Source organism: Rhineura floridana, chromosome 16 (assembly GCF_030035675.1).
Source record: "Rhineura floridana isolate rRhiFlo1 chromosome 16, rRhiFlo1.hap2, whole genome shotgun sequence".
NCBI classification, from domain to species: domain Eukaryota; kingdom Metazoa; phylum Chordata; class Lepidosauria; order Squamata; family Rhineuridae; genus Rhineura; species Rhineura floridana.
In genome coordinates this window covers 37,526,507-37,553,958 of record NC_084495.1, presented here as the reverse complement: position 1 = coordinate 37,553,958, position 27,452 = coordinate 37,526,507, and the positions used below count along the sequence as shown (strand labels likewise).

Below are 27,452 nucleotides of genomic sequence, written 5' to 3'. Positions count from 1 at the left end.
AGAGCTTCTGTAGCAGCTGCTGTAGCAGCTGCTGTGCTCCGGAGGCAAGGGAGGAACTAAGAGCTGGAGGCAGCGGCAGCAGCAGGAGGACCAGATGGCTGGGTGGAGCACAGGAGGGCCGGAGGAGGCAGGGCGAGGGACAGAGAGAGGCAGGCAAGCCCGATCACTCACGCCAGACCTGTGGCACCGAGGGAGAGCCTGCCTCAAAGGTTGCTCACCAGGATGAGCAAAGCCAGGAGCACAATTCCTGGAGACAAGGGGCTAATGGCAGGACAATCTTTTTTGGCACTAAGAAAGGAGCATGAAGGGACTAATCTGAACCAGGGCACAGCCCTGACTTTATCATTATTTATTTTATTGTGACCTGGCCTCGGAAGCATTTGGGTTGAAGGGGTGGTATATAAATAAAACAGGTTTTAGAGCCTGGAACTTGTGAAATGCTGAAAATAGGAACATGTCCTCTGATAGTGTGCAGAGTGCACCCCCCTCCCTTCCACCCCAATATCTTTAATGGAAATGGCTTCACTGCCTTTTGATTCGTTTCCAGGTCCAGTTCAAAGCATTAGTGAGTATTTTTAAAGCCCTGGACGGCTAGTTTTATTTTCTTTTAAACATTTCGCAACTGCCTTTCTTAATATAAGTACAACTGTTTGGGATACAAGAGGGGCTCAGCTGTGGAACTCCCTTCCTCAGGAGTTCTACCTTGCCCCATGCTGGCCTTCCTCCCACTTTCTCTTGAACACTTTCCTTGTTTTTATTTTGACTAGTGTTTGGCCTGTTGAGCTGGTGATGCTTTATGTTCCCTGGAGCTTTTTGTGAAGTTTTCTCAGGTGGTCTCTGCCTTTCCCCCCCAAATTGTTTAGTTTCTAATCTGCTTTTTGTTGGCTGATTAATTTAATATTTCTATTTTGAGCAGCCTTGAGTGTTTAAAAACAACATCCAGAAAATGTGATATTGATTTTTTTAAATAAATACCCACCCTAGGAGGAGAAAAAAATCTTGGAATTAGGGACAGTGAGATTCTTGTGTCATGGATTCCACAACTTGACAATGTTTCCCTCTCCAAAAAGGTTTAAAAACATATTAAAAAGCAATTCCAACACAGAAGCGGACTGGGATAAGGTCTCAACTTAAATGGCTTGTTGAAAGAGGAAAGTCTTCAAAAGGCGCGGAAAAGATAGCAGAGATGGCGCCTCTCTAATATTTAAGGGGACGGCATTCCAAAGGGTAGGTGCCGCCACACTAAAGGTCTGTTTCCTATATTGTGCAGAACAAACCTCCAGATAGATGGTATCTGCAGGAAGCCCTGACCTGCAGAGTGCAGTGGTTGACTGGGCATATAAGGGGAAGATGGTCTTTCAGGTATCCTGGTCCCAAGCTGTATAGGGCTTTGTACACCAAAACCAGAACCTTGAACTTGGCCCCGTAGCAAATGGGCAACCAGTGCAATTCTTTCAGCAGCGGGGTGACATGTTGGCAATACCCTGCCCCAGTGAGCAGTCTCGCCGCTGCATTTTGCACCAGCTGCAGCTTCTGGACCAATCTCAAGGGCAGCCAAACATAGAGCGCATTACAGTAATCCATCCTGGAGGTTACCAGTGTGTGAACAACAGTGGTCAGGCTGTCCTGGTCCAGAAACGGCCCCACCTGTCTTACCAGCCGAAAACCAAGTGAGGATTTGTACCCGGGTCTTCTCCTCCCCATTCCCTCCCTGCCATCTTTGCAGGAATGATGCAATTTGTTTTGTTTTTGGAAGAACTGCAGGCATTCTGGAAGGCTCCAGAGAACGCTTTGGCAGGGACAATTGCTGCGGGGCCGGATTACAGGCACTTTTTCCACTAGACGCCTGTTTTTTCCAGCTCTGTCTTGCAAGGGGAAGTAGCACAAACAAGCTCCTGCATTCCCCTTCTCCCTCCGCTGACCATCTCAGCATCAGCTGAAGCATTTGCTGACTGCTCCAGCGCATCAGGTTTCAGATTTTTCCAGTGGTGCAGAAATACAGGGCTTGAGCAGAAACTCGCAATGAAGGAATGTGCAAATGGAATTAGACATTCCTACAGAGCTGTAGGAGTTTTCCCTTCATGACAAGACAAACTTTACCTGTTCAATGTCTGCCATGCAGCTGTTAAAAACAAATGAGCCTTCGCCATTAGAATAGTGTTCTTGGTTTGTTTGCTGGCCCCGCTTCTGCGCCTTTAACTAGAAGAAACTAAGCAGGTGAGGGTCTTCCTGGCATGGAAAAGCTTCACCAATTAAATCCCTACAAAGTAGGCAAAGTGCAGAGCCAGGTAACAAAAAGATGGCCATGCGATTGTCATGTCTTGTAAAATGAGCCTGTCTGCTTCCTGTGACCATCATCAGATGCTCTGTTCCCCAGATGACCCTGCCATGAAGACACTCAGTAGATGGCGACTGGGGGCAGGGGCTTTTTAGTTGTGGCACTACGACTTTGGATCAGCATCCCCAGGGAGGCCCACTTGGGGCCTACGCCTCTGCTCTCTTGAGGGCCCAGGTAGAAACTATTGCATTCTTTTATGCCTTCCCTAATTAGAGAGAGGTCTATCAATGGCTATTAGTCTTGAGGGCTATATAGAGGCTTCTATGGTCACAGACAGTATATCTCTGTATAGTAATTGTTGGTGAGCAGCAGCAGGGCAGGGCATGTGCAAGCTTCCTGGAAGCACCTATGCACTCCGAGGAACTGTTGGTCTGACCCAGCCTGTTACTCTTGTGTTGTTACTGGCCATGAGTGATACGTTGGGAATTAAACTTCCAATATACAGGGTCAATATACCTCTAAGTACAAAATGCTGGGGACAAAACAGCAGGGAAAAGTGATTGTCTTTCATTATTATAAAACCGTAGAACAGTGGAGTTGGGAGGGACCTGTAAGGCCATCAAGTCCAACCCCCTGCTCAGTTCAGGAATCCAGCTTAAATTAGACCCGACTTGTGGCTGTTCAGCTGCCTCTTGAATGCCTCCGTCCACCATTGGAGAGCCCACCACCTCCTGAGGTCATTGATTCCATTGTTGTACCACTCTAACCGTTGGGAAGCTTTTCCTATCTTCCTGTAACTTGAGCCCATTATTCCTTGTCCTGCATTCTGGGATGATTGAGAAGAGATCCCGGCCCTCTGCTGCCTAGCAACCTTTCAAGTACTTGAAGAGTGCTGTCATATCTCCCCTCAGTCTTCTCTTCTCCAGGCTAAACATGTCCAGTTCTTTCAGTCTCTCTTCATAGGACTTTCTTTCCAGCCCCGATTATCCTTGTTGCCCTCCTCTGCACCTATTACAGTTTGTCTGCATCCTTCTTAAAATGAGGTGTCCAGAACTGGACGCAGGACTCAATATGAGGCCTAACCAGTGTCGAATAGAGGGGAATTATTGGAAACTCTACTTCTGTTAATGCAGCCTAAAAAAGCATTTGCCTTTTTTGCAGCCACATCACACTATTGGCTCATATTCAGCTTGTGATCGACAACATTCCCAATATCCTTCTCACATGTGGTATTGCTGAGCCAATTACCCCCCATCTTATAGCTGTGCATTTGGTTTCTTTTTCCTAGGTGTAGAACTTTGCCCTTAAACCTGTTAAATTTCATTCTGTTGTTTTCAGCCCAATGCTCCAGCCTATTAAGATCTCTTTGAATTTGGTTTTGTCCTCCAGGGTATTAGCTATCCCTCCCAATTTTGTATCATCTGCAAATTTGATAAGCATTCCCTGCACCTCCTCATCCAAGGTTGAAGAACACTAGGCCCAGGACCGAGCCCTGCGGTACCCCGTTCATTACCTCCCTCCAGTCTGAGAAGGAGCCATTGATAAGCACTCTTTGAGTACGATTCTGGAGCCAACTATGGATGCACCTGATGGTTGTTCCAGCCAGCCCATGATAGCTAGCTTTCCAATCAGAATATCATGGGACATCTTGTCAAAAGCTTTGCGAAAGTCAAGATATATTATGTCCACAGCGTTCCCGCATTCTACCAGGGAGGTAACCTGTGCAAAAAATTAGATAAAATTAGTCTTCTTGTAAGAATCCCAGTGCCAACGTGTTGACCACTGTGGAAAACAGGATGCTAGACTACAGGGAAGGGCCACCACAGCTCAGTGGTAGAACACCTGCATACAGAAGGCCTCAGGTTCAATCTCCACCCCACCCCAGCATCTCCAGGTGGGGCTGAGTCAGGCCACTGGTCCACTAGCTCAGTGATTGTCTACACTGAGGAGCAGCAGCTCTCCAGGATTTCCATTAGGATTCTCTCCCAGTCCTTCCTGGAGATGCCACCAGAGACTGAACCAGGAACCTTCTGCATTCAAAGCAGATGCTCTGCCACTGAGCCCCAGCACTGCCCATGGCTCGGTCAGAAATCCTGGAGAGGTCACCAGAAGTCCGTGGATACACTAATAAGCCAGATAGACCACCGGTCTGGCTTGGTGTAAGGCAGCTTCCCACGTTCCCAGGACTGGATGGAATTTTGGTCTGAATGAATATGGCTTTTCTTATGTTTAAATATTTGTCTTGCTGCTGTTGTACATTCCTGTTTGGGGTTACTGTGAAAAAGGCAAACGCCATGCTAGGGATCATTAGGAAAAATGTTGGAAAGAAAACTGCTGCTATTTATTTATTTACATTTCTACCCTGCCTTTCTTTTCATGCTAGAACCCAAGGCAGCTTCCATGTGGTTCCCAGGCGGTCTCCCATCCAGGCACTGACCAGACCTGACCCTGCTTAGCAGCAGCAGGGCACAGGCCTCATGTGCTATGCTGTTGTATAAATCTACGATGCGGCCGCATTTGGAATACTGTGTACAGTTCTGGTCGCCCCACTCAAAAAGGAATTCAGAGCTTGGAAAAGTTACTTTTTTGAACTACAACTCCCATCAGCCCCAGCCAGCATGGCCACTGGATTGGGCTGATGGGAGTTGTAGTTCAAAAAAGTAACTTTTCCAAGCTCTGAAAGGATATTGTAGAGCTGGAAAAGGTTCAGAAAAGGACAGCCAGAATGATCAAGGGGATGGAGCGACTCTCCTATCAGGAAAGAGTGCAACGTCTGGGGGTCTTTAGTTTACAGAAAAAGGCGAGTCAGAGGAAACATGATAGAAGTGTATAAAATTATGCATGGCATTGAGAAAGTGGATAGAGAAAAGGGTTTCCTCCTCTCTCGTAATGCTAGAACTAGTGGACATCCAATGAAGCTGAATGTTGGAAGATTCAGGACAGACAAAAGAAAGTAATTCTTCACAGCACATAGTTAAACTATGGATTTCGCTCCCACAAGGGGAGGCAGTGATGGCCACCAACTTTGATGGCTTTAAAAGAAGATTAGGCAAAGTCATGGAGGACAGGGCTATCAATGGCTACCAGCCATGATGGCTGTGCTCTGCCACCCTAGTCAGAGGCAGCATGCTTCTGAAAACCAGTTGCCAGTAGCCACAGTCGGGGAGAGTGCTCTTGCTCTCAGGTCCCCCTTGCGGGCTTCCCATGGGCACCTGGTTGGCCACTGTGAGAACAGGATGCTGGACTAGATGGGCCACTGGCCTGATCCAACAGGCTCTTCTGATGTATGTTCCCAAGGGGTTATTTTTTATTTTAAATTGTTAATGTGATCTACCTTTGGCAACTAATTGTAATATAAATTCTTCAGATTGATAAATAACTTTTAAGAGGGAAGACTCCCATTGTCAGTCACAACCTTTCCCCGTAACTACTGCCACAGGAAGTGTTCTAGAGACACTCCTCTTAAACAAAACAACTGTCCTGTTAATGCACAGTTTGCCCTAGGTCACAAGAAATGCACGCTAAGACAAAAAGAGAGAAAATGTCATAATTCTCAAATTAGTCTGTTAAAAGGAATTTTGAATCAGGCAGGAGAAGGTGTGGCATCCCTTCACTTAAAGTCATCAAACACCCCATGAAAACCAATCTGGATCCCATATATGGTTCATGATTCGAGATCTAGCACTACACTCTGCTTTATTGTTTTTTTCCATTGTCACAATTCAAAATTATCTACTCACAGCATATATACAGTTTAAATGACTGCACAAAAGGGAAATGACTTAAGCGACAAGGAATTTTTAGCACTGAAAGAGAGGGTGAGGTGCAGAACGCCTTGTGTGTGTGCAGCAGGGGTGGGGGAGGAAAGCTCCAACAGAAGGTATGGCAACCAAATATTTAACCGCGTTGCATTTACAGTTCTCAACCTTTCAGAAATGTTATGACATGATGATATAAAAGGAGTCCTGCTGGATCAGGCCAAATATCTATCAAAACCAGAATCCTGTTTTTCATAGTTGCCAACCAGATGCTTTTGGAAAGCCCCCAAATGGGACAGGAGCACAGCAGCGCTCTCCCCGTTGGTGTTCTCAGCAACTGGTATTCAGTGGCATGCGGACTCCAATACCGGAGGCAGTATATAACCACCAGGACTAGTAGCCATTAATAAACGATCCCTCGTGGATTTGTCTAATTCCATGTTAAAGTCATCCAAGGAGGTGGTCATCACTATACCTTGTGGCAATGAATTCCATCCAGTAGCATAGTGGTAAATCCAGACCTGCAGGGTCCTTGCATAAGGGTCATAGCCACACCCCCTTCTAAGATTATAGAATAAACTGGGTGCAAAGCTTGTTGCACCACCAAAAAGCTATGGCCCTTCTGTTTACAAGTAACCCTCTTAGTGGGTGTGAAGAAAGTAGCGTGTAGCTTCATTGTTTAATTCAGAGGAAGTGTGCCTTCTCTGTCAGAAGTTTGGAAGACGTTAACTGAGCCTACTGCACCCCAGAAAGAGAAGTGGCTTTTTCATAACTAGGAGGAAAACGTTTTCCTGATTACAAATGAGTTGCAAGTGAAGTAAAACAAAACAGTGAATTCTAAACTGGAATATGCTCTTTCCAAAAAGGTTACATCGCTTCCAATCTGTTGAGAGAGTGCTAAGCCTGCAGTGCTGCTGCCACCACTGCCTAACCGGACATAAAACAACTTTTTTTTGTATATATCATTCCTGGCAAGTATAATGAAAATGGAGACAAATGAAACCTTGGCTTATTATCCAAACAAGAATTAAGCATAAGTACAGTGCCTTGAAGAGGATTCCACTCTATTAGTCACTGAAGAAGAAGAAGCTGCGGGGGAAAAAAAAGCTTTATTTGGAAATGTTGGAAACTGAGGGAAGGAGCTGGGAAGGTTTTGGCTGCTTTGCTGCAAAGCGTGTTCAGAAAAAAAGCAACATTTTTCACCTAGAAGCTTGTTTAACAGTACCAGACATGAGTGTGTCTACTTCCTTCAGAGAAACCATCAGTCATATGAAATGGAAAAGGCAGAGTTTTTAGGGTTACACTTGCAATTTTGAAGCTTAGAGTAAATTTTTACGATTTATTTACTGTTTTTTTTTTTACTATGTTTACTATTATCTCCCCATATTTGTACTCATATATATACATGTAGGTTTCTCCGTTTGTATATATATGCATTGTATTTTATGTATTGAAGGCTAGGACGGGGGAGGGCAGCTGTGAGAGAACTAGAAAAGGTCCTCAAATGCAAAGATGTATCACTGAACACTAAAGTCAGGATCATTCAGACCACGGTATTTCCGATCTCTATGTATGCATGTGAAAGTTGGACAGTGAAAAAAGCGGATAACAGAAATATCAACTCATTTGAAATGTGGTGTTGGAGGAGAGCCTTGTGGATACCATGGACTGCGAAAAAGATAAATAATTGGGTGTTACAACGAATTAAACCAGAACTATCACTAGAAGCTAAAATGATGAAACTGAGGTTATCATACTTTGGACACATAATGAGAAGACATGATTCATTAGAAAAAACAATAATGCTGGGGAAAACAGAAGGGAGTAGAAAAAGAGGAAGGCCAATCAAGAGATGGATTGATTCCATAAAGGAAGCCACAGACCTAAACTTACAAGAGGTGAACAGGGTGGTTCACGACAGATGCTCTTGGAGGTCGCTGATTCACAGGGTCGCCATAAGTCATAGTCGACTTGGAGCACGTAACAACAACATGTATTTTAAATAATTGTATTTTATGTATTTTAACTTACTGTTTTGTCTTGTTTTTATTCTGTATAATTTTATTTTGTGTGTGTGTTTTTATTGTAAGCCGCCCAGAGTGCCCCATTGTGGGATAGAAGGGCAGGATAGAAATATTTTAAATAAATCAATCAATCATAAAGGCCAGTAAATGACAGATGAAGATAATACAAAAGCTGTTATCTTAATTTAAAGGATATGTGGGTAAGGGGTTCATGGTATGGTTGCAAGACCTTTTCAATGGGTGAAAGTTGTGGCTACACCCCTTTAACAAGCAGTGGATATAGCACCTTCTTTCCTTTCCTTGGTAACTTTCTTGGTAGGGAGGAAACACTTAGACGCCTATAGTTCAAGGGTGAGGAGCCTTTTGGCCCTCCAGATGTTACTGGACTACAGCTCCCATCATCCCCATCTATTGGCCATGCTGGCTGCTGGGAGCTGAAGTCCACAGTTGTTCGCTACCCCTTCCTATAGTGCCTTTGCAATAGCCACCTGCTTATTTAGAAAGAACTGACTCAAAGAGGTATAGAAGCAAGCACACAGACCAGCAGCGCAATGTTCAAAGCAACATTAGCAGCCTGCAATCTCTGGAATAGCGTCTCTTTATGGACATTTTAAATGTTGCCAGGCAAACCCAAATTGGTTCAGAATTTTCGTTGACTCACTGAAGATACATCCAATGTGATATAAGCCATCATCTGTCAGCAATGCCCTTCTGCATTCTACATGGGATGAACAGACCAGTCTCCATGCAAGAGAACAAAATGGATGCAAATCTGACAACAAAAATGGTAGTATTCAAGAGTCAGAAGGGGAACATTTCTACTGTAAATAACTTTAAAGTCGTCATCCTGGAGAAAACGAACTTCAAAGTGCAACATGAAACTATTGAATTACAATACATCCAAGAGGTTCAGTGCTGTCACTTGTGGATGGACCGAGAAAATATTTTTAGCACATTATTGACAAAATTGCAAATAAAAAAAACTGGATGCAAAAAGCAGCTCTCCATTTTACAAAGGATTATAAAGGAGGAATAGCCATGCATGTCACACCCATGGCAAACTTGGAGGAAGGAATGTAAATTGCTAAATAAAACCAGCTTCTAGTTATATTTATCCCCCACTTTTCCAGCCGAGTTTCTAAGTTGCTTTGTGAACCAAATTAAAATCTAGAAAAAGATATGACATATTAGGAACACAAGAAGGTAGCCTCTTCTGGTTTCCAACTGCTGCCATCACCACAGGCACTGTGGGAGGCCCTTCACTCCTTTGCTATCCTCGTTGCTGTGTCATAACTAAACCTTTTATTCCCTGAGCAGGATGCTACCATCTCATACTTTCCTCTTTCAATCCTCAGACGGGACAGCTTCCTGCCCACACCACCGCTCCTGTACCTTGCACCCTATGGCCTAAGGTGGCCCACAACTGCATAGGAAGACAAATCCTTCAGCAAACGAACAGCATGAGCGGTGGGTGGGGGATATGTTCCAGCTGTCCCAATTTCCTGGTCCATCTCTAGAAAAATGACTTGCCTCATTTTTGTTTTTTGGGGAGATGGTTTGTTAAGAATGTTAGCACAAGCTGCTTGAACTGTCGCTCCCCTTCTTTAGGGAAAGGCTCCCTCCCCAGAGCCACTGGAACACAAATGGGCCCTCCAGATGTTGCTAGGCTAGAAGTCTCACCATCCCTGTCCACTGGCCAGGCCAGCTGGGGCTGATGGGAATCCAGCCCTTTCTGGAAGGCTAGAGATTCCCTGTCGCTGTGCTAGAAATGAAGTATGGGAGTGGGCGAAGTGGATGCGCATGAACACTAAGGCACCATTACAGAGCAGTCTGCCATTTCACAGGCTGCAGAGATGTATTTTGAACTGCCAACATTGCAAGCAATTTATGTGTGTCTATTTCTGTGTAACATCTGAAACAGGAGAGACCATGCAAACCCTGAACTGGTGCCTGGACTCGCGAGGGCCAATAAATAGAGTCTGAATCCTAGCAAGACGGAAGCGCTGTGGGTTGGTGGTTACCAAGTTTGGATAACTGATCAGTTACCTGCTTTGGATGGGGTCATACTCCCTCTGAAAGAGCAGGTCTGTAGTCTGCAGGTGCTCCTGGATCCATCTTTGTTGCTAGAGGCCCAGGTGACCTCAATGGCTAGGAGTGCATTTTACCAGCTGCGGCCTTTTCTGGACTGGGATAGCCTGACCACTGTTGTCCATGCACTGGTAACCCCCAAGCTAGATTGCTGCAAAGTGTTCTTTGTGGGGCTGCTCTTGAGGTTGGTCTGGAAGGTGCAGTTGGTGCAAAATGCAACACCATGATTGCTCACTGGGGCAGGATATTGCCAGCAAGGCACCCTGCTGCTGAAAGAATTGCGCTGGCTGACAATTAGCTACAGGGCTAAGTTCAAAGTGCTAGTTTTGATGTACAAAGCCCTATGCACTTGGGACCAGGATACCTGAAAGACCATCTTAGCCCTTATATACCCAGTTGATCACTGCACTCTGCAGGTGAGGGCCTCCTGCAGATACCATCTTATCAGGAGGTCTGTTCTGCACAACACAGGAAGTGGACCTTTAACATGGCGGCACCTACCCTGTGGAATTCACTCCTCTTAAATATTAGACAGGCACCATCTCTGCTGTCTTTCTGGCACCTACTGAAAACCTTCCTCCTTCAACAAGCCTTTTAAGTTGAGACCTTATCCCAGATGTTTTGTTTTAATACATGTTTGTGTGTGTGTTTGGGGACTATATCACTAACTTAAAGTTTAAAAAGCTTTCTTGACTGTCAAACCAGCAGAGGACAGATTGGTGCAAAGCAACTGAATGCAGCATATCAGTAAGGTGTGTGTGAAAAGCCTTAAAAAGTGGGTAACGAGAGTGGGCTTGGGAAACTATCCTTGATAGGAGAATTGCACATCTGTGTTAGTGCCTTCATTTGTGAAAGGCTGGAGAATGATGTGGAAGAATACAGGGCACACTCCGTCCAACATCTTTCCTCTGAACCTCAACAAAATGTGAGCTTCTGCACAGGGCTGTGGAGTTGGAGTCAGAGTCGTGGAGTCGGAAGCAATTTTGGTTGGAGTCGGAGTTGGTAGAAATGTACCGACTCCGACTTCAAAATAAATTTTGATTGACAAATTTTTTAAAATATAAATTCAAAATGTCAAAGAAGCTTCCCATGAAGTCAGCTGTAGTTGAGCATTTCACCATAACTCAAGATGGAAAACATTTTGTGTGTCAGTGTATGACACAGGACCCAGATGAAGACAAATGCTGTGATGCCAAGATCAGCGCATATCCAGGCAGCGATAAAAATGCTCCTACGAGAGCTTCCAATTTAAAAAAGACATTTACAGCCCTTTCCAGGGCTGTGGAGTTGGAAGCAATTTTGGGTGGAGTCGGAGTCAGACAGCAGAAAAATAGAGGAGTCGGAGTCGAAGGTTTGGTGCAGGGTAGAATCTACACAAAGCCAGCCCATGGAACCTTTAACTCAAGAGTCAGAATGGCTAAACAAACCAAACATTTGAAGATTCCATTCTGCTGACATGGGGTGAGAGCAAGAACCCTGAGCAGCACACAGAGGAGCTGAACCCATTTACCCCTCAAAAATCATAGCAAACGCAGGCAATGGGCTGGGAGGAAAATGAGAGCAGACGTTTAGATCAGCCTCTCTTGGGGAGCAAGGGTGAGGAAATGCTTAGGTTTTTATGACAGCATGGTTAAGAGGAGAAAAATAATGCAAGTACTTTTTTCCTTCAGAGACAGTGGAAAAACACATTACTTCCCTACGCCCCGTTAACAACTAGCAGCAGGTACACTAAACTCCATTCAGTAAGTTAATCATAAGAATGTGTGCAGTCACGTATGCGCCAAGGGCGGGGTGTGTGAGAGAGACCAATTTGAATGTGCAGAATAAAAAAATTCCCAGCACTGCTAAAACAAAAAACAAAAGGCTGCCAGCATACACATAGTCTGGAAGGTCCGATACACACATCACACACACCTCTCACTGAGAGTGAGCACACGTCATATATGGAGATCACGTGGTGGCTGGGGCTGATAGGAGTTGTAGTCCAGCTGGACTACTGCAGCGTGTTGTATGTGGGGCTGCCTTGGAAGTTTTCCTGAGAACCTCAGTTAGGTCAAAACAAAGGCAGCGGACTACTAACTAGGACCAGATATTAGGAACACATCTCTCCACCGGTGAAAGAGCGATACCTGGTTCCTGTCTGTTGCTGAGTCCAATTCAAAGTGCTGGTACTTACCTTTAAAATGCAGCACGGGTGGTAGATGCTTGAAGGAATGTTAATCAACCTACGTGTACACTGGTATTTCCTCCTCAACTGGCTCCACCCCCTGAAACAAGGAGAAGAGGCCCTTTCCTGCTGCGATTCCTCACTTGTGGAACTCTCGCTCCCGGAGAAGCGTGGCTGGCTCCTACACAAATACTACTATCCCCACAGGCTCTTATGGTTGTATCCAATGCTAGTCCTAGCCAGAGTAGACCCACTGAAATTAACAAACATGACTAAGTTAGGTCCATTAATTTCACTAGATCCACTCTGAGTAAAACTCGAATACTTGCTTTGATTGTTTTAAGCACTTCCTGTGTTTTTATTGCACTTTTATTAGTTATTGAAAACCACCCTGGAAATTTCAAATTTGAAGAGCAGTATTAGAATTTTTTTAATTAAGTTGCCTCACACTGAGTCAGATAATTGGTCCATCTAGCCCAGTAGTGACTACTCTGACTGGCAGTGGCTCAAAGCATGTGCTCTACCAGTGAACTATGGGCCTTCTCCATCCCACTGCTCACTGTAGCAGATGATCGCCATCAGGTTACAGCACTGCTGAAAGAATTGCACTGGCTGCCAATTAACGATCAGGCTAAATTCAAGGCGCTGGTACTGGCATACAAGCCCTACACAGCTTGGGACTAAAATATTGTTTCACTCCTTATGTACCCAATCGATCACTGTTCTCTGCAGGAGAGGGCCTGCTGCAGATACCACGTTATCAGGACGTCTGCTCTGTACAATGTAAGAATCGGGCCTTTAGGGAGGTGGCACCTGCCCTTTGGAAATCCCTTGTTACACATCAGACAAGCACTGTGCCATTTAAGAGCCTCATCGGTGCCCAACGAAGACCTTCCATTTTCAGCAAGCCTTTTAAGTGATTTGCGTCCCTGTCTGTATCTGTACTGAATTTGGAATTGTTTTGTATATGTAAAGTTTGTATTGTTGATGTTTTTATTGTTAAATCAGTTTAAGATGTTTTTGATAGGAAGTGATTCATAAATGGAATTAAATAAATCAAATAATCCCTGATGGAAAATTGAAAGGCGGGCATATCCTACAGCTCTCCCTGGGCGTTCTGCACTTACCAAGCAGCCTTCTATGGGCTGAAAAGGATCCTGGGAGAAGGGAGCAGATCAAACGGATTGGGGCCTCCTGGGTCCCATAAGTAGCATGCATATGATATGCTTTCTGGCACAGAGATAAATAGAAGGGAAAAGCTTCACTAGCTGACTTCCAGAGTTCTGTTTTGAAGTCACAAGAGCAACATTACTCAAAGTGTTGGTAAACCAGAGAAAAACTAGCGCCGGAGGCTGAATTGGAAGTAGGGAGGGGCAGGAAGCAGAAAGCTACCCAGGAGGTGCTTCCCTCACCTTTTCATGAGAGCAAAATGGCTGTGGCAAGTCCTCTATGAAACAGAGAACAACTTATGCCACAGGAACCTAAGAGCAGCCTGCTATATCAGGCCAGTGTCCAATCTAGTCCAGCATCCTGTCCTCACAGTGGTCACACAGACGTCTGAGAAGCCCACAGGCAGTACCTGACAGCCACAGGACTCTCTTCCCACTTGTGATTCCCAGCAATTCAGAGACATCCTGCCTCCAGCAGTGCCCCTTACGTTCTCCACCCTGACGCATTCTAGTTGCTTGAGGTTTTACATTAATGTGCTTCAGCAAGAAAGGAAACAACCTCCTGCCATTAATAAAGCTGATTAACATGCAAAGCAGACATATTTTTTACTTATGAGTTTTTCTATTTTGCTTTCTACATTCCCAGGCACTTAAGCAAAGAGGAAGGGGCAGAAATGTTCACACATCACCTTAAAAGTGAAAACACAGACACACTCACTCTCACTCTCTGGTGGACTAGACCAAGTTAGGAGATTGCAACCATATATGGCAATTTCTAACTGACAGCAGCAGGCTGCCTGTTTTGCAGAACAGTTTGGCACTGCTTATGATGGGGTAGGGGAAACTGGTTTGGAATTTATTGGAAAAAGCTAGACAGAAATACAAAAATTCCTGTTTATAGAAGCTCCTGTCCAAATATTTGACAAAGAATTAAAAGCTCTGCTTTCTATAGTTTTTGACTCTTCAGCCCGTTAGTGTAAGCTAGGAGTGTTTGCACAGTATTTGTTCTGAAAGGCTGTTCATCCTCATGGTTCTACTCAGATTCTACAGCATTGTACAGAGTTTGGATTTGCAAGACTCTCACACTTTATTTACTACTACTTCTTTAAACTAAGTTTCTAGTCCTCATTATGGTTGTGCTGGTTTTTAAAAAAAAAGCGCAGAAAGGACTGCCTATCTTTCCCAAAACTTCAGTGCTTTAAGAGGGGGCAACTCTTAACAGGTGGCACTTGTAGGTGGAAGGAGCAATACATGACTGCCTTTGTCCTGAGCGACCCGTTTATACCCCATGAGGTATGTAGAATCATAGAGTCGGAAGGAAGCTCCAAGGTCATTAGGTCATATGTACAGGCACCAATCCACCAGATTGTCTGCAAAGCCTCAGGACACAGCTGGCCAACCTTTTCACTGCTGAGGGCTGCATTCCTAATCATAACCTGTCAGATGCTGCCTGCTGGCAGTGGGTGGGCCGGAGTAGATTGTGGGTGGAGCCAGAGACAAAAAGTATTCTGAAATAACTAGTCTGAAAAAAGGCTGCCTTGCTTCAGTGTTCACTATGGCTACCTCAGGCCTACTCAGAAGTAAGTCCAACTGGGTTTACTGGGGCAACTCGTAAGTATACACCGGATTTTTTTTGAGGGGGAGGGAAAACCAAACCAATATTGCTAACCTTCTAGAAAGCAAGTGAAAGTAGGCTCCTTTCTTACTTTAACTGCCACACACATATATAATTACATACTTAGCTGAGGCGTACCAATCTGTTCCTAGTATCTCCTGCAATGCTTTATTCGCTGCACCGCACTATTTCATATCATTTTTAAAAACAAGATATGAACTTTGATTCTAGCTACATGCTACATTTTAAAAAACACGTTACCACTCAAGCAATCGTTAACAGAGCAACTTAAAATGCAAAGCTAAGTCTGCTGCAAGGCCCCTCTGTGCAGCCTCAACTACCCGCTGGGATCCAAAACCATAACGAGTCATTAAAAGGAGGGTCCCGTGTTTACACATGGCAAAGTTGGACATGGTTAAAAGGCACTAGGGGACATCCTCCCCACTCCCTTGCCATTTGTGGTTGTAGCCACTTTCAGTCCTGGTGTCTTCCACCATCACCACATCAGCGCTGGACCAATGCACGATCAGTGCCAAAGGCAGAGCCAGGTCTGGACTCTCTCTCTTCCCTTGACAGGGTGTATCACTGAAATGCCATGGTGCAGAGGGAGAAAAACAGGATCAGCTTCTTAATTCACTTCCCAAGATCCTGCATGCCTTTCATTGCTCTCTAGCCTGTGGAGGCAACGTATTAGAAGCCTTCATTGCTGCTGTTTTATGTTAATACAAATTGCACTATGAAGCTTAGATCAACATATATTTCTCCATACCTCTTTTATGGAAGAAACACTGTCAAGAGGCTTCCTTTGCCTCTGTGCCACAGACCTGAAGTGGAGAGTAAATCCTGGCAGCTACTCCAGACACAGGCTGCTAAGTACAACTGTCACCATCCAGTGAGAGGTGCCTGAAAACACACACGGTTGCACAAGAGTTTGGTATTGCAGACGGGCACCAGGCTGCCGTGTGACAGCAAAGGAGCATGCTTCCAGTAAAAAAAACCCCTGCAAATCTGCCCATTCCTAACCTTGTTAAGACTGCCCTGGAAAAGACTGGTATGCAATTAACAGACGTATTACAGTACAAGGAGGGGGGGAACAAGGGTGTAAAGCCTATTTAAACTATAATAAATTTACATTAAGATACTGTACAGCAGATGTGAGGAGCCTTCGGCCTTCCAGATGTTGCTGAACTACAAGTCCCATCATCCCTGGCTATTGGCCATGCTTGTTGGGGCCAAAGGAAGTTGTAGTTCAGTAACATCTGGAGGGCCAAAGGTTCCCCACACCTGATGTACAAGAATGCAAAAAAAAAAAAAGGAATACATTTTGACAGGACAAAATCCTTTTGACCAAAAAGTTTGGGTAATTGATCCTAGGCCTCATGACTTATCAGCTGTCCCATCAAACCAGGAGATCTACATTCATTCATTCATTCTTTGTTTTATATCCCACCCTTCCCCCCAGTACGAGCCCAGGGCGGCATACATTTGTTTTAAGTTAGTGAATAACATTAATACAATTTGGTTAAAACATGTAAGGCAAGCCATTATGATTAATAAAGATTAATTTGATTAATAATTGGGCAGTATCTTAATGACCTCCTACTATATATTTTGGAAAGTTGTTTGTTTGCTACGCACTTGGACACCTCTTATGGTATTTGTAACCAAATTCTGCACGATGGTTTCTGAGATCATGGAGCAGGCTTTTGTCTATGACTAGACACAGCTGGACACCATTTTGAATCCAGAAGGCGAATTGAACCTTTCAGAACTGCACTGAGATTTTGATTTCTTAGAATTTCCAAGCAATGCTGGGTACAAGGTTGCTAGTTTATTGTAGCCTTAACACCCAGTTATCCATCTGCACTTTGAACTGCACTTCTTTTTCTTGTCTGTGTGTGAGATATGTTTTTTAATAAAATTCTGTAAGACACTTTGCGAGGGTAATGTGCCCTGAAAGGCTGGGTAGAAATGCATAAAATCAGCTTCCGCCAACCTACTTCCCTCCATGTGGTGTTAGACTAAAACTCCCATTATGCCTGACTATTGACCATGATGGCTGGGGCTGACGAGAGTTGAAATCCAAAACATCTAGAAGGCAGCAGGATAGGGAAGGCTGCATTAAACAAACAGCTGCCAGACAACGGGGAAGATTTATGTACAAAGCATCTTGGGGCCTCCTAAGTGAGCTACAAGTTTGAGAAAGTAATTTAAAAGCACACACATTTTTCATAGGATTAAATGAAGACAGAGACACAAAATCCAAAGAAACAAACTTGTTTTTATAGGCCCATGATTCTTTTTTTTTCTCACAGTGCAGGTAACAATAAAAGATTTAGTCATCATAAACCCAAAAAGGTGCAATATGCTTAAGAATATAATTACAAGAATGCCACAACTATAGCAGTTAATAGTACCATAAAAACAGACAATCCCAACAGTAAGTAGAGTAAACCAGAACTTGACCTACAGTGTCATTTGATGCTGGTAAAGATGTCCATTCAGTTTACAGAACAGACCGTTTCAAGTGAAGTAGTTTCCTAATCCTTTAGCAAGTTTGCGCTCTTGCAGCAGACACTGCCTGTAAGGGTCCGTGACTGGACTTGGGAGGTAATAGGTTTCCACAGCTATATTTGAGGTCATTAAGAACTGGGGTGCAATGACCCCTTGCAGATATTAAGTTCTACTGCAACGTCAAAGAAATTGAGTCAATACTAATTATTATTAGTTATTTCTGGCAAATCATGGATAAACCCTGGGCAACTGCAGTAGATATCTTTAATTAGTTCCATTGTTAAAAGGCTCTCTTTATTATTCACATGCAATAAAACCTGGGACCAAAGCAATCACCCTGACAGCAGAAAAATAACTCAATAAGCAGTTAGAATCATCGGCATCAGAATTCTGGAACTACAGCAGCATGTCAACATGACTATGCCGAACAGCTAATGTACAAAAGGAACATGGGGAGCTTATTACTACATACACACAGAGATTATAGAAAAATGGAGTTTTGATTTAGCAGAGCAGCTCAGTCTGGAAGGGAAATTGAGGGTAGATGCTCCTGGCCAGCTCAGCATCCACAACATTTCTGTGGATGTATGCAAACCCTTAATTCATAGTTATGTTAAAGAAACAATGTGGATAGCTCTTAATTCATGTATGAGAAAGGGAAATTAGGCACACTCAATGGCCACCATCTTGGGAAGTACCTCTGAAGGAGACCTACAAGAGGCCTGCTCCACAGCATTGCAAGGACATACTCGCCTACCTTTCAAAAGGAAGAAATGTATTCCCCATTCCTAGCATGAATCCATGGCTACTGAGGCTTGTTTGTGCCAGGGAACCAACATCCCCAAGTGCCCCCCTTTCACACATTCCTCCTGTTTAAATAAATGGCAAATTGCAAGTCTGTTTCCACCTGTCAACAAGAAGGAGGTATCCACTGAGGGGTTGTTCGTTTGAACATTTGCCTACTCAGGAGGAAAGGAAGTCTTCAGCTAGACAGTGAAGAATGACGCAGCTCTATAATGGATTCTCCAAACCAGCAAAACAGGATGTGTGGGCCCCAATCTCCAAAGCAAAACAAAAACAATGAAATGGGCAAGGAAAAAACCTCAGACTTGCTACTGCTAAAATGTATAAAGAAATTAACACACACAAGCTTTAACACCACAATAGATAAAATACATTCAAACAAATAAAGGATTTCATAAACATGCTTAATTACAATAATAAATAAAATGATATATCCAAATAGATACCTGATCAACAAACTGATGTGACAAACAATAAATTGTGACCAAGAGCACAGGCAGATCATCCAGGCAGATTAGTTAAGTGGTTAGATTTACTGTGACAAATTATACGGAAAACAAATTGGACCTAAATGGTTCAAATGTGTTTGGTCAGCCACAATTTACCATTTGTCACATTAGTTTGTTGATCAGGCTCCATCTGGTAATATCATTTTGTTTAGTATTGTAATTAAGCAGCTATATTATTTGAATACATTTTATCTATTGTGGTGTTAAACCTTGTATATTTATTTCTAGTAGTGGGTCTCATTTTTTGTCCTTGCTCAATTCTTTGTCTGTTTTACTATACTGGATTCAGCTGTATCCAGATCTCCCTGAGCCTGCTATCTATGCCCCTCTTTCCACCCACTAAGGGCAATGAATGTATCAGGTACAGGCAAACAAACCTAGCACTGCCCTGCGCTATGTGCTACTTTCTGCTATGGGACAGCAGGGAAGGGAGGGAGCCTAACACTTATAGCTCTCTCGCATTGTCTACAAAAATGTTTGTACCTACAAAACCCAAATGGACACCATGGGGAACATGCAGCCTCCCAATTCAGGTGAAATACAGGTGCAGAATCCAGTAATATACTCTGAACTAGAGGCAGATTTGCTGAGTATGTTTGCTGAATAACACATATTTTGGTAAATATGATTACCGGCGGTCCTATCAGTTTATACAAGGTTTAATAAGAGGGGGTTAAACAGGTCATTCCCTCTTGTTTGGAAAAGCCTTTAACAAAGGAAATCATTAATGTAAAAACCTCAACACATGAACATTTTCCTATTATCATTATTTTAACATCCAACTTCAAAGATACAGACATTATATAAAAATACACACACACACACACTTCATGGAATTCCTGCATAGCAGGAAAAAAAGAAAAGACATATTGGTACCAAACAAATTGCAGTGATAACAATGGTAATAATGGCATTTCCTAGGTCCAATGGAGGTCCTACTTCTCTTGCACAAGCAGTAAAGGAAAAAACTGAACCAGGGTTGTTTTTAACAAATTTCCCTTCATTTCAATGGGGCTTGCACGAAAGACCTTTCTGGCTGGTTACACAATGCTTACTCTTTAAAAGAAGGGAAAGAATCTTATGATCTTGGGGACAGAGAAAATTGCACTGAAGTATACTTAAGGCATGTCATTCAGACCTGAGAACGTAAAACCTTTTCTTTCTAAAAAAAAAGAGGATAACTTGTTTTCTTGGTTGTAATGTAACAATTCCACCTCCTAGCATTTTTTTTTTGCATGGAGTGTCACCCACCCCCATGCCTGCTTAGGGCTGGAAAGGCTGGGGATGGTCACCCACTGACAACAGCCAAAGGCCCTGTTTTCGTAAGGATGAGAAGCAGCGAGTCTGCCTGCTTGCGAGTTATAGGATCCCAGCTGCTCAGCCCCTTGACCTCCGGGAGGAAATAAAAAGTGGATCAAGTTATAAGGCATTTATTTGAAAGCATGGCGTTGTTATCCAGTGCTAGTTCTACTCAGACATGACTTAGGTCCATTAATTTCAATGGGTCTACTCTGCACAGAACTTAGCTGGATACAACCCATGATCTCCACGTCTACCCTATCTGTCCCCAGATAGAGCAGAAGATAGTCATAAGGATTTCTAAGTCACACAAATATGATATCAACCAATTTTCTTGTTATTTTCTCTTTGCTGGGAGAAGGAAGGGCGTTCTATCCGGAGTGAGACTTCTCCCCAGAAAGAAATGAGAGAACAGCTCAGAGAATCTGAAGCGTTGCCTAAGGAGCAGTTGCACCTCTTCCCCAAGCTGATGCTCAAACAGATCAAGACTGGATTCTGTTTTTTCCCCCTAGGGTGGTCATTTTGTGTTAACAGAGCACTATGTTAAGCTTGTACAGCCTTACAGTACCACTGACTGTGTGGAGCCCCATCAACGGTTATGTCTGAAAGGAAAAATAAGAGTTGTACATGGAAAGGTTTTATACAGCCACTGTTTTCTCTGAAGAAAACAAGACATTCAGAACTCTTGGCTTCTCAAAACCACCCAATGCATTGTGTAAAAAAAATAATAAATAAATAAAAAGATCACTGCGGAATAAAGCTGAATACACAAAGTGCAGCATCAGCAAGTTGTCCAGTGCTCTTCCTCAGGAAAACAACGACGACAACTAAATAAACTATGGCAGCTGACAAACATCTTTCTCATTTAACATTAAAGAGAGACAAGAACAAAGCCCAAGTTTTTTTATAGTCACATAAGCATGCAAAGGAGTTCCCAAACAAAAATGCAGCTAGACAGGGTGGACAGACAAACAAACCCTTTTCAGTACTACTTAGTATCCTAAACTGTCTCGTTTGAAAACCTGCATGTAGAGTCTTAAACCTTTGCATGTGCTGTTCACACAGCCAGACTCCATGTTGAAGTGGGGAACTGGACCAAACTATTTTACATCAACTGGTCTTCTCAGCAACTGTGCAGCAAGAAGAAAATTTTGATGTAGCAGAAAGGCACAGCCACTCAATTAGGAGCTTAAAAGGAGCCAGCAATGCCTCCTCCATACGTCCTTACCTGCTCTAGAAACACGGCTTAATCCTCTAAGTGAGAAACCAAATTTTGCCCGCTTTGACTGCTCCGTCACTCAGAACCTGCCCCTGCCCCTATGGTGTAAGGCAAGAGAGACATTTTAAAAACAGAACACAACACACACACACATGCCGTTAATCGCTTCTTTAGAATCAATCACCTGTGGCCTTATAATGAGACACTCCAATGCCAATTAGTAGAGAGTTGCAAACTGCTCCTACTAACAAGCCAGCAATGATTTGCTAAATGACAGTTTGATCTGAGCCCTTCCTTTCCATCACAGCTTCTTATTAGCTGATGGCAGGTTTAACACTGAGGCCATCATTATATCAAGATCTATTTTATCAAATCCTATAGCTGTTTTTCAGAGAAATTAGCAAGTGTCCAAAGCTATCATCCCCTAAAGCCAGTCTCCTAGGTCGCTGAAATGTTCACCACCTGAAATGGGCATGGCTAACACCAAACGAAGCTGCCGCCACCTCCTTCCTGGTCTCAGATAAGTGATGTAACATTGTGAAATACAAAAAAGCAGACTCTCTTACATAGTTAAAATTGGGATGGAACATCTTGGCAGCAACATTTTTGTACCCCCCCCCGAATTTTGTTCTAAAATAGTTCCACTGCTACACAATATAGTTCATGAGTTTGCTGATTTAACTTATGAAATTAACAGCTTGCTCTTCACAAGTTGTCTCATACAGATAGTTATATTCTCCTAACACCATATAAATAAATAATATTTATATAGCTTAGACATTCTGAGACATGCAGTAGGTTTTTGTTGTAGGCAGTACATTTTTCTTCATGATCATATGTGGATTTTTTAATTAACTTATTTTCTGCTGTCAGTCAAATCAGGCAACAGATCTTATGCTGGGCCATGCCTAGCATTATCTACAACATTTGAAGGGGGTTCTGAATCATCCATGGGGAGAACTAGGCGCGTGCCCCTTATGACAAGTTCATGGTCCCCAAAGCCAAGCTCCTGGTCCAGCGCATCCTCCGAACCGTTTCCTACCACCCTTCGCGATGTACCAGATGTGAACGAATCTGTGTTCACAGTGGAATCCCCGTATGTCAAACTGATGTCCCCGTCATTCAAAATAAGGTCTGAATCATCATCTTTCAGCTGCTCTTGATTCTGAATAAAAAGAAAAGAGCTCTGTTACTAAATAGCTAATGTGCTAAATGGGCTGTCTGTTCCTGCCACTGAAGATATTTGATTGGCGTAGTAATATTGGTAGGTCTTTTTTTTTTTTTTTTTAATGGATTGTCATTTTCTACAAGGTACCAATGGTCCAAGTAGGATAAGATGGCCTTGCAATCTGGTCACGTTCCACAAGATATGGACCTAGGATAATTAGATTCCAATCTTACTAAGTGGCCTTCAACAACTCACTCTTTTTTCCCGTCTCAATTATACCTGTAAAAAAGGTAAAGGTGTCCCCGCACTTATAGTGCGAGTCGTTTCCGACTCTTAGGGTGACGTCTTGCAACGTTTACTAGCAGACCGTATATATGGGGTGAGATTGCCAGTTCCTTCCCCGGCCTTTCTTTACCCCCCAGCGTATGCCGGGTACTCATTTTACCAACCACGGATGGATGGAAGGCTGAGTGGACCTCGACCCCTTTTACTGGAGATTCGACTTCCTCCTTTCGTTGGAATCGAACTCCAGCCATGAGCAGAATGAATGAATGAATAAAATTTATTTCGGTCATAGACCAGCCAGCATACTGGAAACACCAAGTACACAAAATGCGTTTTAGGCCGTGAGCAGAGCTTCGGCTGCGTTACCGCCGCTTACCACTCTGCGTCACGGAGGATCTGGCAATTATACCTATAAAATGGGGCTAAAGACCTTTTTCACAAGGGTCATGCATATATAACACTGAAGTCTATCTGCACACATAAAATGCTACAGAAATTTTTATATTCTCATAGTATTAAACAAATTCAAGGAGGCAGATAGGCTTCTGAACGGCCATTAACTAAATTAAACCTTCATGTTCAAACCTAAGACAACCAATGCGAGTGACCGTCACCATCACACTCTCCTGTAAGGCTCTCAACACATCTGGCTGCTCTCTGTTGGAAGCTGCGAGTCCTGCAAGGCTGGTCCCTGCTTCTCTGACTCCAGCTGCAAAGGGCGTTTCTGCTATTGAAGCCACCTAGCTGCAAGTCCTGCTTCTCTGCCTAGCTTTCTTCTATCTGTGGGCTGGGAGGATGAGGCACTGACAGACAGGGGCGGGGGGGATGTTATTGCTTGGGGCAACATTTAGTTTTCTATTTAAAAAATGTTACTACTTTTGCTGCTAATTGGATCATGTTTTTATATTTCTATTGTTAGGACTTAGTATGAATTATTAGTGTATTCTTGTAACCTTATTGTATATTTATTAATATGAGATGTTTGACTGATCTAGTAAAAGCATTCCTGTTGAGATGCGACAGGCACCCATTATCTGCACTGTCGTCACCTATCTGAAACAAATGAAGACATTTTTATTCTGACAAGCTTTTCCAGCCGGATGCACAGGTGTCTCACTTGGTATCGTTGTTAAGTTTAACTGCTGCTATCACCTGTGTCGTTTTTCACTGTTTTTATTGTGTTTTGTACGGTTGCCTTGACATGTGCATGGAAGGCAACCGATTTGTTATGTTTTATAACAGTGAATTATCTTGAAATACTGCTACATTTTATTATGTACGCTTTTCTGATGTGGTTGTGAGCTGCAATGGTTTCGCATTGACAAGTGACATACAAATAAACAAATGGAAGTCTGATTTGGAAACGCAACAGCAGTAATTCTTCCCATCAGAGCAGTTAGTGGAGAAGGCTGCTCCTAGAGTACAGTAAAATTTTGCATGGCCAGCCTCAGCAGCTGTGACTAACACAACACAACATACACACAAAGGATCCCATTATCATTTTGGGAAGTTCTACACATACCTCATAAGCCTGTGGGCTAGTCAAGCACCTCGCAATGGGCCCACAGCAGCTTGGGAGTGTAGTTGTAAGAGGAGGCCCGCTATGAGTCAGGAGGGGCTTCAGGTAACTGAGGGGTGGGGGTGTTTGTTAAGGAATAAAGTATTTTGATGAGAGCACTTATGAGGGGGGTGAACATTTAACTAAAGCCACGGATATTAACAGCAACATGTTAAATTCCACTATACGAACCGAGAAGCGCATACAAGATAATCATGAAAATATGCAATAAATAATAAAAATACAAACTGCCTGTTTCTCGTACCTTATGGTGAAGGGTAGACAATAATAAAAGTAATGATTATAAAAGTAGCAAAATACAACACAAGGAACACAAAAAAAACTAACAGCAGCAGTGCTAAAAGATGTTACATACTAAAACTGGCAGTGATTAAATGGGGTACTACACATTAAAAGCCCTTGTAAGAATGTCTTCAATTTTCAGCAAAGAGACACAAAGAGGGAGCCTGGTGGATTTCAGTTGGGAGAGCATTCCAGAATCTTGACACCACCCCTGTTTGATCCTTTTTTCATGTTCCCTCAATTAACATGAGGTTAGTTAACACAGAGGCGCTGGGAACTTATTTCCCAACTCAGCTTCATATAAGCAGGCTGTTCCAACCAGCAGTTGCTGGCCAACTGTCTATCCCAGAGAAAAATTCCAAGAAAGAGATTATTTCACACTTCAGCAATATGTCTATTGGATTTTGTTCCACAACTCTGATATATTTACTCTGAGACATATCAACTTTATACTAGAGCCTGATCATGTGCAATGAATGATGGATGCCTTTGGAGAACATATACACTCCCAGGAGACTAAATTAACTGACAGACCCTTTAATTGAAAATACGACAGATTTATCACTGTACCTTTTGGCTCTTGCTGTCAAGCAATGGGCTGCATAAAGACAAGAATCCACAGCTGAGAGGGAGAGGCATCTCAGAGAGCAGTCTCTCTCCTGCCATCATGTGGTGACGCAGATGTTAGCCTCCTGGTACAAAAGCCAAGAGGTGAACGTCTCATACACAAGAACCACCAAGGGGAATGGATTCTTGTTTGTATTAAGGATACTTGTGATCAAAATTATACCACAGTCGGAATAACCAGGCACTCTCTGCCTTGGTACTTCTCCTTTCATTTTCCGGCACATCCTGAAACAAATAAATGAAACACAATTACAGTATTGTTTGGTCTCTCCACAATTTATAAAGAATCAGTCTCCAAACAAGACATTTGGCCAGGAAAGAAGCACTGCCACCAGTGATAGCCTGTAGAAATATTAGTCTCAGGGGTTTGCAAGCCTTTTCGATGACACAAACCACCCTCCTTTAACAAACAGAAGATTCCTTCTTTGCCATCCTCTTGAGGGAAAAGGTGAATTTTGTCCTAAGCACTGTTGTTTAAATTTAAGTGGAGATCCACTGAAATGTGCTGGAGTTCTAGCAAATCTAGGCACTGAAATGATGTTTTTATGTACTCTTCATCCTTCCCGGTAGTTCATGTGACTGTGGGTGAGCATGGGAGGGCAGTGCTTACAGAGCTATAGAAAGGAAGGTCGGCTCAGTTCTTCTTCTTCTTCACTTTGGCCCGGAAATGGCACAAATCCCTCAAAGGAGCTTCCAGTTCAAATACTGCACAGCTACAAGTCTCTATTATAAGGGCTCCTGCTTGTATATTGATGCTTATTCTATGCATGGGAGAACTAACAGGCCCCCCACATCTGCTTGGGACCGGTCAGGGCCAGCGCCAGGGCCCTTGGGCCCCAGGCGCATGCATGCACACACACCCCACCTACCTGTCTCTCCAGTCTTTTGCGGCTGTGCGCACTGGACCGCCATTAACCAAGATGGCCACCGAGGCTTGATGGCACACATGCGTGCTATGTGCACACATCCCGGCCACCATCTTGGTTAATGGCAACCCTGCGTGCACAGCCCGCACAGCTGCAAATGACAGGAGAGACAGGAAGGTGGAGCCAGCAAACAGGCAGGTGGCTGAGAAGCGGATCATGGAAGGAGAGCGCTACTCCTCCCCCACCCTATCGACGGGCCCTTAGCCAGGGCCCAACCTGGCTGCCCTTTAGCACCAGCCCTGGAACTGGTTTCCCCAGTCCATAATTCTTACCCTGGCATATCACTACAAAAGATACATTTGCAACTGAGTTCAAGTGTCTACTCAGCCACCAAAGCTTATTGGGTAGCCTTAGAAGAGTCGCTACTTTGCAAGGCTGTTGCAAAAATGAGGTAAGTATTATAAATTGTTTTGCATACCAAAATAAGAAATTATTAAACAATGAAATTAACCAAGATGGCACAACAACATCAAGGTACCTACTGTGGACATCCCTGTGTTAGAGAATATACTACCTACCAAGTTCTCTTGATCTGCATCCACACCAACCCTGTAGAGAAGAGCACAGGTCAACTATTATTCAAACTCTCTTATGATCGTGAGCTGAGACGTCTATGAGGTTCTCGCACTGCCCAGCTGGTGTACTCCAAGCTAAAAACACAAGCACTACACTTGCCACCCTGGGCTGCTTTGAGAGGAACAGTGGGATATAAGTAAATAAAATGTGCTTGACCCTCTGTGCAAAAAAATTGTAAATTGTAAGATATGAAATCTCTCTCAAACATAACAATGCAGTGCAATCCTACAGCTACTCAGAAGTAAGCCCCACGGAGTTCGTTGGGACATACTCCCAGCCAGGTTATGTACGTAAAGGGTTGCAGCCTTACAAGTTAGCCTTCACTTGGGTCACGGATTTTATTCTACTCGTCAATCCCCGTGGCCAAGGAGACACCCAGTGGCCAGGAGGAAACATTTCACAAGTGCACAGCAGTCTTCTCATTCCAGGAAGACTTGCCCTCAAATTCACAGTCGTGAAAGGAAATAAAACCAAGCTTTTTATTAATAAAATGTGCTTCGATTTACTTCCTGATCTTCGCCTATACAAATGACTTCAGTCTGTAGGGACCCCAGTAACTTCTCAA

At 43.5% G+C, this 27,452-nt stretch overlaps 1 protein-coding gene across 1 annotated transcript in view; it reads right to left on the bottom strand.

The window, feature by feature from the left end:
• Nucleotides 1-17,360: 17,360 nt before the first annotated feature.
• Nucleotides 17,361-27,452, bottom strand: part of SLC9A6 (solute carrier family 9 member A6) — a 38,659-nt gene continuing 28,567 nt past the window's right edge. The window contains exons 13-16 of the mRNA XM_061598989.1: nucleotides 26,830-26,860; nucleotides 25,531-25,610; nucleotides 24,420-24,525; nucleotides 17,361-22,609 (exon numbers count right to left, since the gene is read on the bottom strand). Of these exons, the coding sequence (XP_061454973.1) occupies nucleotides 22,337-22,609; nucleotides 24,420-24,525; nucleotides 25,531-25,610; nucleotides 26,830-26,860 (490 nt within the window). The 3' untranslated portion in view covers nucleotides 17,361-22,336. The remainder of the gene's footprint in view (nucleotides 22,610-24,419; nucleotides 24,526-25,530; nucleotides 25,611-26,829; nucleotides 26,861-27,452) is intronic.